At 42.4% G+C, this 16125-nt stretch overlaps 1 protein-coding gene across 1 annotated transcript in view; it reads right to left on the reverse strand.

The window, feature by feature from the left end:
- LOC149311688 (deoxyribose-phosphate aldolase-like) overlaps nucleotides 1-15824 on the reverse strand; it is a 53292-nt gene extending 37468 nt beyond the window's left edge. Inside the window, exons 1-5 of the mRNA XM_089526688.1 lie at nucleotides 15700-15824; nucleotides 9044-9141; nucleotides 7779-7926; nucleotides 5665-5760; nucleotides 3440-3574 (exon numbers count right to left, since the gene is read on the reverse strand). Coding sequence (XP_089382814.1) covers nucleotides 3440-3574; nucleotides 5665-5760; nucleotides 7779-7926; nucleotides 9044-9141; nucleotides 15700-15736 — 514 coding nt within the window. The 5' untranslated portion in view covers nucleotides 15737-15824. The remainder of the gene's footprint in view (nucleotides 1-3439; nucleotides 3575-5664; nucleotides 5761-7778; nucleotides 7927-9043; nucleotides 9142-15699) is intronic.
- Between the last annotated feature and the right edge of the window lie 301 nt (nucleotides 15825-16125).

The raw sequence follows: 16125 nt of genomic DNA on the forward strand, positions 1-16125 counted from the left end.
GTTCCCCTAGCCAGTATCAAACCCCCCTCAAGTGTAGAGCTTTATTTTATTTATTCAGCATATTTTTATGTTGCCCAGTAGCCAGATTCTCTAGATAGCTTATACTACCTTTTAAATATTAAAAGCAACTTTAAAACAATACAATTAAAAAAAAATACAGCACCATTCTTTCCTGATTTAGCAAGGACAATCACAATTAATCCTCTTTCATCCTACTTTGTCATCTGCTTTTAAAATGTCCCAGTTTCTCTCTCCTGGTTCCATTTTGCCTCCTTCATCCTAAACTCTTGGGCCTGTTACAGACTGCCAAAATAAAGCTGCTTCGGGTCTCTTTGGAGGTATGCTGTTTAAATGATGCATGCATCCTAAGAATCCGAAAGCTGCACCAAAGCTGCACTCCAGTGCTTAGGAATGGAGTGTGGCTTTGGCGCAACCTCCGAACTCTTAGGACCCATGCATCATTTAAATAGCATACCTCCAAAGAGACCCGAAGCAGCTTTATTTTGGCAGTCTGTAACAGGCCTTGTTCATTTGCTGCAGACTGAGTTCAAAGTGCAAAAGTGGTTTGCACTCAGTTAACTAAGGCAGGCGGTGGGTGGAAGAGCACAGGGTGAGGCAAAATCTTCTCCTTTCCTGTAGACTGAGGCAAAGGCAAACTATTGCAGCCTCTCCTAGCTTGTGTATTTTTCCTCATTAATAACTTCTGCCATCCTGACCACACTCTTATGTTGCTCGGCCACATGCATCCTTGTGGAAAATTAGAGGGCATGATCTGGCCTTCCAGTTGTAGGTTCAACTTTTTAGGGCTACAGCTCCCCAAGCCTTTGTTATGGTAGTTGGTGGTAGCTGCACCCAAACAACATCTGGAGAGTCACCTACTCTCCATCCCTGCCATAAACAAAGAAATTAACAGAGGTGCACAGATTCGCCATGCAAAGTTCTATAGATCCTTCGCAGCCTCTGAACTTGTCTACTCAGACCTCCTTTTCAACTGGGCTTTGCAGAAAACCTCCAAACACTGGCACCAAAAGCAAGATCCAGAAGAATATGATGTGTCAAGAGTATTAATGCCATGTTCTCCAGCTAAAGAAAATGCAGAGGTGCTAATTGTATAGTTTCCCTCCTTTTTAAAAAACACAAAACTTGGTTACTGGGGTGCTGTCAGCACTTAAAAGGCAAACCGTTCAAGGTACATTAAAAAAAACCAATTACAGAGAAAAGCCATCTCCTACTGTATTAAAAAGCGTACTAATTAATAGCATTCCAGGGAGACAATGAGCAACGGTGATGTAAATGGTACCATGTGTGCCCTGGGATTCGGCAAAAACAATTTAGAAAGCATGCCAATTTTGTTGTCGAGAAACCAAACATGTTAATTTTAAAAATCACATACAAAAAAAAACAACAAGGTACACCATCCAAACCGACAGGCCCTGGAGTTCTTTTTAACAATTGTGTTTCGAAATAATTACAGCCCTGGCATCCATACAGTTTCTCCTTTCCCGTTTCCTATTCAGTTAAGACAATTGGGGTGGGTGGGTTTTTTTTTACTTGTTTTTCTGAAAGTTGCATAAATAAACAAGTAAATCTGGACGTTTGGGTATCCACTAACAAATCTGGGTTACAGGCTCCCCTTGCCTGCCTACTTACAGTCAGTCACATATGAGCAGAAATAGGAACCATTTTAAAACAATCAAGATATAATCATTACTAGGTTGTAAAGGGCTAGATATGATTTTTAGTTTGTGACAGATAGTACATCTGCACTACACTGTTCAAGCCTTTGTGTTGTGCCAGGGTCCAGGAGACTCAGGCCATGATGTAGTGCCAAGAAGATGGAAGAGGATATGAGGCTCTGCAGTGGTACCTGCATGACCATAGAAGATATCCATAAATTCAACCTAGACAATGAGGAAATAGAAATAGTAAAAGAGTTCCTGTACCTTGGAACAAACACTGATTGGAATGGTGACTGTGGTCAAGAAATCAAAGACATACAACTAAGCATGAGAGCAAAGACATACAATTAAGCACAAAAGTCAGAATCGTACAAACATTAGTGTTCCCCAAACAAATGGGTCATACAACAGATTAGGCCTGAGAACTCTCTTGAAGCCAAGATGACTAAGATGAGAAGACATGGCTCATCAGAAAAGATCACAATACCAGGAAAGGTAGAAGGAAAGAGAAAGAGAGGAAGACCACACACTAGATGGATGGACTCCATCAGGAAGGCCATGGGCTTGAATCTGCAACAACTGGGGACAATAGTGGGGCACATGGAGTATTGGAGATGTCTCATCCACAGAGCAGCCATGGTTCAAGATTGACTCAAGGGCAGTTAACAACAATAACCATAACAAAAAAGTGGCACCCTCCTCACGCTGCTGCTTGGCTACCTCTGTGTGCTTTTCTCATTCTTCTGTTAAGCACAAAGTTAAGGAAGAGGTGACGGGTGATGGGAAAACCAGCGTGATGTAGCAGTTCAAGCATTGGACCACAGCTCTGGAGACTAGGGTTTGAATTCTGGCTCAGCCATGTAAAAACCCACTGGGTAATAGTGGGCAAGTCCCACTCTCTCAAGCCTCTGAAGATGGCAATGGCAACCCCGCTCTGAATAACTTGCCAAGAAAACCCCATAATAGGGTCACCATAAGTCAGAAACAACTTGAAGGCACACAACAACACCAACGAACCCAGTGACAGGCAGGCAGGGGGAACCTACCTTGGGTATTGTGCCTGGCTCGAGTGAAGGGTAAGGTGGCCCCACCAGTCCACATCTTGATTGGTAAACTGGAGCATCTCAACCAGACAGAAATTAATAGGGTGGTATTTTTCATCACCTTTGGCTACTCAGTCTCACATCTGGACTCTGTGTGTGTGTGTGTGTGTGTGTGCAGTCAAGAAGAGCTGGAGCCCCCTTCTACTAGCCGCTATCTCCTCAACTTCACATGGTCTTCCCTTGAGCCTCAGAGCTGTCCTTCTGTTAATTTCCTCCTTTCTCAGACAATTGTCTTCAATTTGACTCTCAGATGTTTTTCTTCATTTGGAGTACACCAGCTCTTGATGCAAAACAAATAAACAACCTCTCCCACCCCGCAATGTGTTGCCTTCCCTTTAGAACTTGGGGCCCTCCAGACGTTGCTGGACTCCAGGAACTTGAGACAGTATAGCTATAGAAATTAGTGATCAACTTTCTCCCTCTCCCTTTTGGACTTCCATAGCCAGACTGGTCTCCCTGAAACAGGTACTTTTGTTGCTCCACAACCTGGTTTCCATGCTTGGCAGTCCCTCAGATGTTCCCTAACATTAATGTTTTAATTCTTGAGTTAAGCCTGTGGGCCACAGCAACAAAAGATACTTAAAAAGGGTCGTGATAAAAAAAAAGTAAAGAACTGCTGTGCCAAACCATTTCTTCCAGGGCTTTACTCAAACTCACCTTCCCATTGGCCCATCAATACTAAGGTTCTGTTTATGACAATGTCAATCTCTCTGGCCCCATCTTCCACAGCCAGTCGAACTTCTTCCAAGCGAGTTTTCAGGGCTGTCTGTCCTGCTGGGAATCCAGTTGCCACTAAGAAGAAAAGAACATGGATCAAATATGCCACTTTGAACCCTATTCTGGGTGGAGAAGGTAGAGTATAAATCTAATAAGTAAAAAAACAACAACACACACATCCAGAGGATATTAGGCATTTGATTTTGCTAGTATTCCAACTACTATGGTGCTATCAATCATATACACATTTAAGAAAACTAAAAGACAGCTTGAAACAGCAGAAGGAAGTGTGTGTATGTGCATATGTGTGCATGTAGTTAACCTAGTCACAGTTGTTCGTGCACTGAAAGCTTCCTAATTGGACTACTTTAATGTGCTTATGTAGGGGTGCCCTTGAAGATGATTCATAAATTGCAGCTAGTCCAAAATCCACCAGCCTGACTACTAACCAGAATCCCCCACCCCAGCACTCTAGCAGAAAAGGAGCCCTGGTGGTGCAATGGTTAAATGCCGTTACTACAGCCACAAGGTTCTGAGTTCGATCCCAGGGCTCCAAGGTTGATTCAGCCTTCCATCCTTTTGTAGGCCAGTAAAATGAGCACCCAGCTTGTTGGGGGCAACTGACTTACAGACGGTAAATTGCTTAGAGAGTGCTGAGTTCACTGATAAGTGGTATAGAAATGTAAATGCTAAAAACTGTGTGCCTTTAAATAACCTATTTACTTATGACAACCCAATGAATCTCAAAGGGATTTCTTAGACAAGGAATACTCTGAGGTATTGCCAGATCCCACCTCTAAAATATAATCTACAGCACCTGGTATTTGTTAACAGTCTACCATCCAATTACTAACTAGAAGTGAATCTGCTTAGCTTCCAAGATCAGATGGGATCTGGTGCCTTTAGGATACTTAGCCTGGGATACCATATAGACATCTTTTAATGTCAGCCTTAAAAGAATTGCACCAGCTGCCATATGCTTTTGGTCTGTACAAGGGCACCCCTACAAGGAGATTGTGATGACATTTAAAGCCCTCAATGGCTTGGGACCTCAGTATTTGAAGGAGTGTCTCCCCCTACCTGTGTCTCCCCAAAGACTGAGGTCTAGTGGGGTAGCCCCTCCTCTGTGCTCCATCAGTGAGGTCAAAATACTGTGTGAGGAAGTGGTAGAGTGCCTTCTTAACTGCGGCATCCTTGAAGGCCCAAATGGTGCCAATGCTGGTTTCATTTAGGCACCAAGTTGAAAATGTGACTGTTAAAGCTTTGGGACTTCACTGATTTATTTCAAAATGCTAATGCACGTAGGTTTAATTCCTTTAGTATTTTAAACCTATTCCAATTTGATAATCCTATTTCATATATTTTGGGTCTATTTAAATTATTTTTATTATTTTAACCTATTTTAACTTATTTTAGTTGACTTTACCCTGAGATTTTTTATATAGGGCAGGATGGCAATATATCAATAAATATATCTAGTGCAGGAAGGAAGGTTATTCAATTCTTAGTGAAATCATAAGAATGGGTAATGTTTGGCCCTTCTAGAAGCTGCAGTACTGCAACTTCCAGCATTTTTCTCCACTGGCTATGCTAGCTGAGGCTGATGGGAGCTACAGCTGAATACAATTCCTACCTACGTACATGCTAGCTAAGGTGTTCTGGGAGTGGTTGTGCATACAAAATGTAACTTTTCCAAGCCCTAGGAAGGACTAAACATGGATCTTCAGTGTCCTGCATATTTCTTCCCAGAAAAGAAGCATTTTAAAATATGTTAATATGGTCTAAAACACACTGCAGAAATAATCCAGTTTGAGACTGTTTCAACTGACCTGGTTCAGTGCTAGGGAACTATAGTTTGTTGTGGCACCAGAGGTCCCTGACAGAGAAGGCTGAATATCTCGCAGAACTACAGTTTTCCAAATTTCACAACATTGAGCCATGGCAGTTACAGCAGTGTCAAATTGGATTATTTCTGCAGTGTGTTTTGGACCTATGTGAATTTGCCTAACTTGGTCTGATTTACTCTAAATGCAAATTCTACAAGGTTTGAGTTTGCACAAAATTAAGAGTCACACACTAGGCATGGTCTAGTCCATCACCTCCAAAAGCATTATCAGCCATGCAAATAGATTTTGACTTTCAAAATCCAAGATTAGAAGACTTACCTGAAGCTACTGGGATGCTACATCCAGCTGCCTTGAGCGACTTTACTGCATCAGCTACTCTAGCTGGATAGACACAGACAGCAGCTGTGGTGATGCCTGCAAAGGAATCACAGTAGAGTATCATAGCTACTGACACCCTCCTGTAGCTCTTGTCCAAAACAGAGTCCCACAGCTTATGCTTAGTTTTTTAAACTGATTTTCACAGATAGTTTCCTAACTGGGGAAAATGAAGCCTCTCTACCAGACAACTTCTGGGAGATCGGAGATTACAATGGTCCTGTAGGGAACTTTAGAGGGCCACATACATATGGAAAAAAGTATACATATATCACCCAAATGCTCTCATGCCTCCTGTAGGGAGCAAAGTTTTGTCCCTCTCTGGGCCATTTTAGACTTAGAAGAGGCATTTTTCTGAGAGGAAATGACCCAGAAACTGATGTCCGAGTAACTTTCTGTTTGAAAAAGCTCTCTCCTGGGCTTAAAATGATGGTGGGTGAGGGAATGTGTCCAGAACTACCAGTGTTGATGTTAGGGTAAAAATCCGGAGAACACGGGGGGGGGGGGGTCACAAACTCCCCACTGCCCAGCACTCTAGCAGTCTGCTGTTTGGTTCAAATTAACAATTTAGTGACTACTATGGGTACCATCATTAGTGAGGTTGCCAGAGTGAAACCTGGAGAGAGCTCCTGTTCCTTTAATGATTGTGCAGAAGAAGGAAATTCAGCACATGTTGCTTAAAGAATCATAAGAGTTGAAAGGGTCCCCATAAACCCTCTGCTCAGTGCAGGATCTCCTGCTAAAACATCAGCAGCAGGTGTCTGTCTAACTAATTGGTTCCACTGCTACACTACTCTTACTGTCAAGAAGTTCCTTCTAAAGTTCAATCGAAACCTACTCTCTTGAAACTTAAAACCACTAGACTTGGTCCTACCGGCTGGGGTAGCAGAGAACAGGCCTGTCCCTCCTCTCTGTGAAAGTCCTTGAGATATTTAAAGGGGGCGATCATGTCACCCCTCAGTCTTCTCTTCACCAGGCTGACATGCCCAGCTCCTTCAATCTTTCTTCATATGTTTTGTTCGCCATGCCTCTTACCTGGTTCCATGAGAAACAAACCTGCTGAAATCCCCTTTTCCACCCAACAGGAACCACCTCCATTTTTCACTGTGACAACCCTAATCACTTGTATGTACTTGTATGTACAGTCGGCCCTCCTAACTTGCAGATCTCGGATCCACAACCTTGAAAATCTGCAGAGAGGCAACCTCAGCTATTTTTAATGGGTCATGCACATAGGCACATGCCCCATTCAAACCTATGGGGCTTGAATATGCACGAGCCTCCATTTTCATGGGGAGGGGGGAGATGGATCCTCCGCAAAAACTGTACAGGGCCAACTGTATGCTGAAACATGTGGAACTGTTCGTCTTTTTTTGAGGCACAGCACCCTATTCCTATTGTTTTCCATGTTATTTCTGCCTCTGGCACCAAATTTTCTGTTAAAGAAGGAATATCCAGGAAAACATATATACTTTGTTAACTCAAGTATATCTGTATAAACAGAGTTTGGGGTGGCAAGAACTCTAACAGGCAGCCAAATAAAGACTGAGAATGCTGAGGATTTGGGGGAACAAAATGGAATGGAATATCCTGGATAACAGCATGGCTGGCAGGCAGCCTGAAGAGGATTCCATACTGCAACATTCTGTTACAGTACTAAGAGGATACAGTGGACCCTTGACATCCACTGGGATTAGGTTCCATGACCTTTGCGGATACCAAAACCTGTGGATGATCCAGTCCCATTAAATATAATGGCACAGTAAAATGGTGTCCCTTATATAAAATGACAAAAACAATATATTTTTTTTTGAATTTATATTATTTTTTAATATTTTCAAGTTGTGGATGGTTGAATCTGTGGAAGAAACCTTGTGGATACAGAGGACCAACTGTATTTTTTTCATGAAGCAATATAATTTGTCTCACTTAAATGTTTCAGCAAAAGACCATTAGCAGAGGTCAAGTCAAGACTGATACCTGCACAGCTCATATTGCTGCCAGATTTGCACTAATTGAGTCAAATGGGTTTTGTTACTCATCACAACTTGCCATACCTTGATCACGCATATTCAGAGCTTGCAAGAGATCCTCTCTGATGGGATGCTTTGCTTTGTAACACAACCTGTAGACATTAGAAGGGGTGTCATCGCCCGAAAGGGTGGTAAGATCTATGCAGGTGACAGCACGCAGAAGCCAAGCAGCCTTTATTTAGAAAGAAAATAGGAACAATCAGAACAAATCCTTATGCATGGTTGCCAAATAGTAAATACTCATGAAGAATGTTCAAGACCAGCAAAAGGGCCCACGCTCGACTCAGGCTTGCATCCTTCCAAGGTCGCTAAAATGAGTACCCAGACTGTTGGGGGCAAATTAGCTTACTTGCTAATTAGTTTACTTGCTGTTCACCGCTATGATCTTTGGAATAGCGGCATATAAATAAAACAAATTATTATTATTATAAGCCCTCCAGTTTTGTCCTTTCCACACTGACTTAACAGTACTTCTTCAGCCACTGAAAGCCTTCACCTGAAACTCTGAAGTGGTTTGCTTAGCCCTAAGCTGCATCTACACTGCAGAAATAATCCAGTTGGACAGTTTTAATTGCTATGGCTCCAGGCTATGGAATCCTGGGGTTTGTAGTTTGCTGTGGCACCGAAGCTCTCTAACAGAGAAGGCAAAACTACAAATTCCAAAATTCCATCCATTTCTGGGACTTGGCTAATGAATCCAGCTTAAATTTAGGAAAAAAATATTCTGGGTCATTTACACTAGAGAAATAATGCAGTTTTACACTACTTTAAGTGCTTAAAGCTCCATCCTATAGAGTCCTGGGATATGTAGTTTTACAGTCTTTAGCCCTCTCTGCAAAAGAGAGCTGGTGTGTCACAAAACTACAAATCTCAGGATTCTGTGGGATGGAACCTGTAGAAAGCAGTTTCAAACGGCATTATTTCTACAGTGTAGATGTACCCTCAGCCTACTGCTGGTTTACCTGGGAACCAAATCCACGCTTCACTCAGATTTTAATCTTCAGCTTGTTATCCTTAAAATAGCCACTTGCCTATTAAAACCTTATTAATGGGGTTTTTTTTTAACCTCACTGGAAAGAACTTTAAAAGGTTTTTGGTTTCTTCCACTACCCTGCATTTTAAATTAAAAGCCCATGACATTTTCTAAAATATTTTGCTATGAGCTGCAGTACTAAAGTGGTGTCAAACTGCATTATCTCTAGATACATCATGGGCTGTGTGCATCTTTGCAAAACGACTGGCTGCACCAGGGTGAGAGGAGAATACGCAAGGAAGGATGGAGGACTTACCTGCCAATTCTTTTTCACAGGACGTTGTGTCTGAATTTGGGCTGCCCGTCTAAGAACTGCTGGTTGATTCACATGAACCCGTGCAAGCCAACTGAGATCTAGAGGAGGAAAAAGACCCATTTTTCTTCAATGCATTTTTAAATGTACCAGGAGGAAGGCGGGATATCATAATTATAATTGTAATCATAATCATCGCTGTTTTATACAGACTGCTCTCTGACTCAGAAGGGCAAAATTCTGTTAATTCAACTGACAAAAATATTTTTTAAAACAAGGGTAAATGTTTTCATGCGATGAAAATTAATTAATTCGGAGTTCCCATTTTACTCATTATTATGTCCCTGCAGACTTCAAGAAGGAGCATCCATGAAACACATTCTTTTGTCTTTTGGTTTCTACAAGCAGGCTCGGCGACACATGATTAATCCACTCATGGCGAATATACCAGGAAAATTGGCCCAATTTTATGTCAAGTCCTTATTTTAGAAGAGAAGATTCCCCATGTGACTTTGGATCAGAGAACAGATAACTTCTGTACTAGGGGAAAATGTCTGAAATAAGCTCTGTCGGTATGAGTTAGCTAATTGTTCCTTTTGTGCTTTTAATTTATTTTATATGTTGTGAATTTGATTTTGCTGGGTCTCTGGACTGTATTTTTTTTAAAAAATAATTTTACTCCCCCAGTCTGAACTATCATATTCTGGTATCTTGGGAACAAACCCGATCATGCGCAAGTGCCCCAAATGACTTTTTAAAAATTGATTTAAACCAGACTTTTCCAGCTGCATCCTGAGATGTAGTGGGACTCCATTCCCATTAGTCTCATCCAGTTGATGGATGAGAGTGATAGGGCTTGTAATCCAAGTACATTTTAGGGAATACCAGATCAAGAAAGACTGTTTATACCCTCCTTTCTAGTGTGAACACTCAACATGGCTTACATGTTTAATAGAAGCACAATTTAGAAAGTAAAAGGAAAAAAAAAACCCACTGAAAAACAACATACAAAATTAGCATGTAACAAGATAAACCTGCTCTCATTGACCTGCCTTTTCACAGCATTGTTGTATGCCTTCAAGTCATTTCTGACTTGTGGCTACCCTGAGTTGACCCTATCACAAGGTTTTTTGGCAAGATTTGTTCAGGGGATGCCACTGCCATCATTTGAGGCCAGTGAATTTTGCACGGGGGAGCAAGGATTCAAACCCTGATCTCCAGAGTTGTAGTCCAAGGTCAAACCTCTACACCACAAACACTTTTGATATTACAGAGTTATAAAACTTGTGTTGCATCCACGCTGCAGAAATAATCCAGTTTTACACTGCTTTAATTGCCATGGCTCAATGCTATGGAATTCTGGAAGTTGCAGTTTGCTGTGTCTGTGGTGTAATTCCCAGAATTCCATAGGATTGAGCCACGGTAGTTAAAGTGGTGTCAAGCTGGATTATTTCTGTAATGTGGATGCAGCCTTGGTTTCTACTTTGCCACAGCTCCATCCTAGGAAATCCTGGGATGTGCAGTTTTAGGAGGTATTTAGAATTCTATGCTTGAGAGCAACAGTACCTTCACAAACTACAAATCTCAGGATACTATAGGTTGCAGCCATAGCAGTCATAGTGGAATCAAAACACTATCACTGTGTTCCAGATGTTCTGGACAGCACTGTTTTTTTCCACATGGATTATTTCCATGTAGGGGAAAACTTGTGTGTACCACATCCTCGACTTAAACAGGTCACAAAACTGATCATGGGAGAGAACATGTGTGAATCATCTCAAGTGTCTGCCGAAGAAAACAACATGTAAGTTCATTAAACTTAGAATGTGAATGCTACTGTTTTCAATATGTCATCTGCTGCATCTAAATATTCATGGGGCTCCAGGGATAAAAGTAATTAAAGCAGTTAAAACTACAGCCAATTAGACAACTTTCTTTAATCCTCTCCTGGAAAAAGATGTTTTTCTTCCACCAAAGATGTATCTAAGAAACAGAAGGAGAGAGGGAGGGAGAAGGAGAATGAATACCCTTCAAAACTGCATTTAGAATTTTCATGGGAGAACAATTTTTAATTTCATTTCATTTATTTTTTTACTACACAGTACTTTGCCCCTTACGCCTTAGGGCACAATAACTTGCTTGGTGTTATTCCAATGACAATGTCATACCAATAATACAGTTTTGAACAGGGTTCCTAGCGCATACATTTAGTGATGATTCTATGCCAGTGGGTGTTAAATCTACTCTGGGTTTTAATCCAAGCTATCAATCAATAAACCAATCAATTTATTTGTATCCCACCTTTTCCCCTAAAGTGAGACTCAAGGAAACTAGGTGCTGTGTGCCTTCAAGTCTTTTCCAACTTATGGCGACCCTAGCGTGAACCTGTCCCAGGGTATTATTGAAAAGATTTGTTCAGAGGGGTTTGCCATTGCCTTCTTTTGCGGCTAAGAGAGTGTGACTTGCCCAAGGTCACCCAATGAATTTCTGTGGCTGAGAGGGGATTCATACCTGGGTCTCCTAGATTCGTAACCAAAGTCTCAAACTACAGTCGGTCCTCTACATCTATGGCTTTAACTTTTGCGCATCTGATTATTTGCAAATTTGATTAATGTATTTTCTCTAGGAATCTCTAGGTCCTCCAGTGCAACTCTGTTGCCAACCTCCACTAGAAGTTGTACTGGAGGACATAGAAATTCCTAGAGAGAACACTTATCTAGGCATTTGTAGGTCCTCCTGCAAAATTCTATGGTCAATTTCCAGCAGATGTTGGCCACAGCTCCATAAATCTGTACTCAACATCTGCTGGAAACTGACCATAGAATAGTGCAGGAGGACCTAAAATTCCTAGAGAAGTGTTCTCTTAGGAATCTAATCAGGATACTAAAAAGAAATAAAAAAGAATAAAAGTGCATTTTTTGCAGTGCAAAAAGAATAAAGGAAGCCCACCTAATGAGAAAGGGCAATTAACATACCGGCAACACGTTTCCAACAAAGCCCATTCCATTAAACTATTTGTGATACAATTGGATTCCCTGATTTATTTATTTATTTTTAAAGAGGTGTACTTTAAACTCTTTCCAAAGAGGAAATTGGCCAGCTTCCCTTATGTGCACTGACTGTTACATTGACCAAAAGCAAAGCAGTGCAGGGAACGGAGAAACAAAAAGGGGATTTCCAGTTCAGCAAAGGGGAATTTTAGCAAATTTAAGTGCTCCCTTCAACACCTCACAACTATTAAAAGTGCAAGCTCTTTCCTTTTGTGGGACTAGTACTCAGTAGGGTGTGTGGACTGCACCAGGTGACACCCTAAAGCAGGGGTAGGCAACCTGCGGCCCGCGGGCCGGATGCGGCCCGGCAAGGCCTTGGGACCGGCCCCCGCCCAGTCCTGCTGCCGATTGCTGCCGGAGTCTTTGGCCTCTCGCGTGAGGGTGTGGGGCCTTTGGCCTATCAGGAGGAGGCGGGCAAGGGGGGGCAAGCGGCAGGCAAGGGGACAATTGTCTATAGAACCCTCCGAAACATGCATTTATATTAACATTTTTTTAAAAATCAGCAAATTTGTTTGCGTGTCCTCCATTTTTTTAATAAAAGTGTCCTCCATTTGAAAATTTTGTCCGACATTTGTCCCGGTTTATTTATTTAATTATTTTTTAAAAAAATTATTTAATTATTTAAATTTTGGCTTCGGCCCCCCCAGTTGTCTGAGGGACAGCAACCCGGCCCCCGGCTCAAAAAGCTTGCCTACCCCTGCCCTAAAGTGAGGTGACACCACTACTCCTCAAACATCTGCTTTTGGGAAGGAACTGGCTCTGGCATTCACTTGTGTCCCTTTAAAATGCTGAAGACATGTGGGAGTAGGGTAAAGCTTAGCAGGAGGAGAAAGGGGAGGCCCCAGATTTTAAATTTTAATTAATTTTTTGTTAGTATAAAGGTATAATTTTAATTTTGCTAGCTGTTTATGTCACAACTATTGCCATTACAGTGAGCCCTTGGGTTTGGTTCCAGGGGTCAAAGGACCTCCCGTGGATGTCACAATCGGTGGATGCTCAGGTCTCACTGAATACACTGGCATAGTAAAATTGTGTCCCTTATATAAAATGTCAAAACCAAGGCTTGTTTTTTTTTTAGAATTTATATATATTTTTGAATATTTTCAAACCATAGATGTTTGAATCTGTGGATAAAGAATCCATGGATAGGGAGGGCTGAATGTACATTCAGTGATATACGGGAACTGCGATCTATGAGTAATATTAGTGCAAAAAGCATGACTAACGATTGTGTATGGTGGTCAAATGGGAGGAAGTCAATGGGGGGGGGGGGTTTGACACCATGAGTTACTACACTTGGTGACACCAACCCTAGTGATGCCACTACTTGGGCTTCATTCATAACGATACATGCACAAATACCCTTGACCTAGCAAGAGGTGCATCTGAACACCTATGTGAGCCAACAGTTATCAGAAAATTAAAACTTCAGGTTTGGAAAGCCAGCGTTCAAATCTCTTGTTTTCGCTGATGCTGTTATGTGTCTTCAAGTTGATTTGGACTTGTGTTGGACCCTATCCTAGGGTCTTCTTGGCAAGATTTATTCAGTGGAGGTTTCCCATTGAATGCCAATCCCTGATGAGTTCCCCAGAAAGAATGTACTTAAATAAAACTGTTCTAATTGGAATGGAAACCCTCACAGGGTGACCTTGGCCAAGTCACACTCGGCCTCAGAGGATGGCCCCTCTGAAGAAACAGGCGATCCTATCATGGGTTTTTCTTAGCACAAGAGTCACCATAGGTCAGAAACGACTTGAAGGCATTCAACAATAACAACAAATAAACATATGTTTATTCATATACAATGTCAACTGGGGAGGTGCAACATGTAGATGTAAAAGGGGATCCCAAATGTAAAATGTTTGAGTCCCATTAGTCAAGGTTGTGTAACGTATACCCCAATAGAGGATTCTGGCCATCACTATTTATATTGTTTTGAACACGTAAAGGTTGGGTTTCCCATATCCTGAATTGCGAAATCCTCCAAAATTGTCCACATGGGTGGCTGAGACAATGACACCTTTGGATTTTTGACAGTTCAGGTTATGCAGACTTTGCTCCATGCACAAAATTATTTAAAATATTATGTATAAAACTATGTTCAGGCTATTGGCTGAGACAGTGGTGCCTTTGCTTTCTGATGGTTCAGTGGATGCAAACCTTGTTCCATGCACAAAATTACTAAAAATATTATGTATAAAACTACTTCCAGGCTATGTGTACAAGGTGTATACAAAACATAAATGAAGTCTCTGGAGCAGCAGAAAACAAGCTTGCTCCCTCCTGAATATGACATCCCTTCAAATATTTAAACAGGGCTATCATATCACCTCTTAACCTTCTCTTCTCCAGGCTAAACATCCCCAGCTCCCTAAGTCATTCCTCATAGGGCATGGTTTCCAGACCCTTCACCTTTTTTGTCGCCCTCCTTTGGACACGCTCCAGTTTCTCAATGTCCTTTTTGAATTGTGGCGCCCAGAACTGGACACAATATTCCAGGTGGGGCCTGACCAAAGCAGAGTACAGTGGCACTATTACTTCTCTTGATCTAGACACTATACTTCTATTGATGCAACCTAAAATCTCATTGGCCTTTTCAGCTGCTGCATCACACTGTTGACTCATGTTCAACTTGTGGTCTACTTGGACTCCTAGATCCCTTTCACATGTAGTTTCATTCAGCCAGGTGTCCCCCATCCTATATCTGTGCATTTCATTCTCCCGCCCTAAGTGCAATACCTTACATTTCTCCATGTTGAATTTCATTTTGTTAGCTTTGGCCCAGCTTTCTAGTCTATTCAGGTCATTTTGAATTTTGATCCTGTCCTCTGGAGTATTAGCTATTCCTCCTAATTTGGTGTCATCTGCAAATTTGATAAGTATGCCCCCAATTTTGTCATCCAAGTCATTGATAACGATGTTGAATCATGCAGTTTTCTTGGCAAGATTTCAGAGGGGGGTTGCCATTGCCTTCCCCTGAGGCTGAGAGAGTGTGACTTTGGCCCAAGGTCACTTACACCAAAATAAATCAGGGGTGTTTGCTCTTCCCAGCCCTTCTTTTGCAAGTTTCCCCGCCTCCATCCAGAGGAAGAAACAGGTCAAACAAATAATTATTATCACTATACTATTACCATTCCCTTAGCCATACCCCTGATGACCCCTCTTCCCCAGGATGATGGGTTTTAGTACTCTTTTCTCCACATAATTTCCTCCTAGCCTCTCACCATAAATCTCCCTCCCTTCTTGTTGTTGTTGTTGTTGTTGTTGTTGTTGTGTGCCTTCAAGCCATTTCCAAGCCTAAGGGGAAACCTGCATGGGGTTTTCTTGGCAAGATTTGTTCAGAGGGCCTTCCCCTGAGGCTGAGGCAGTGGGACTGTTTTGGCCCAGGGTCACCCAGTGGGTTTCTACAGCTGAGCCTGGTCTGTATGTTCCTTCTCAGGACTCCAAAGCCCCTCATCCACAAGAAAACCTCTTGCTCACAAACCTTGGGCTTTAAGCAAAGAGGCACAAAGTTGGATCTTGGGGATAAAAGCCCCCCCCCCCACCATCCCCGACTCCTCCTTCGACAGCAAAGCCCCCAGCCTTCGGTAAGGACCCCCCTTGCCTTACCGAACTCGCTCCCGGGGTTCCTAGCGGCGGGAGCCATGTTCGTGGGGCGGCGGCACAAAAGGCGAAGCCAATCCCGGCTCTCCTTCCAGGGCCAGGCGCCGCATTTCCTCCGCCTCTTCCTGCCAGATGGCCATTGGCAGAAAAGGGGAAGGGAAGGGAAGGGAAGGGGCCATGGCCAAGCGTCTCTCGTTCTCACCCGGGAATCTGACGGGGAGAGAATCGCACCCCTCCCTTTGGTTGGATCTTTTGTGTAGAAGGGCTTAGCGGTATCTTGGCAGAGATGGGGAAGGCAGCTTAAAAAGAAAAGCTGGGGGTTATTAGTTTAAACCGGTTTTGGTTTGATTTAAAACTCTTTGGGGGGAGGTGAGGGGGTCTTTCCATCCTTCGTTTCATTCTTCTTTGCTTCCTTCCTTTTTTCCTTACTTT

Source organism: Sceloporus occidentalis, unplaced genomic scaffold (assembly GCF_023333645.1).
Source record: "Sceloporus occidentalis isolate IW3139 unplaced genomic scaffold, rSceOcc1.0.p SCAF_5, whole genome shotgun sequence".
NCBI classification, from domain to species: Eukaryota; Metazoa; Chordata; class Lepidosauria; order Squamata; family Phrynosomatidae; genus Sceloporus; species Sceloporus occidentalis.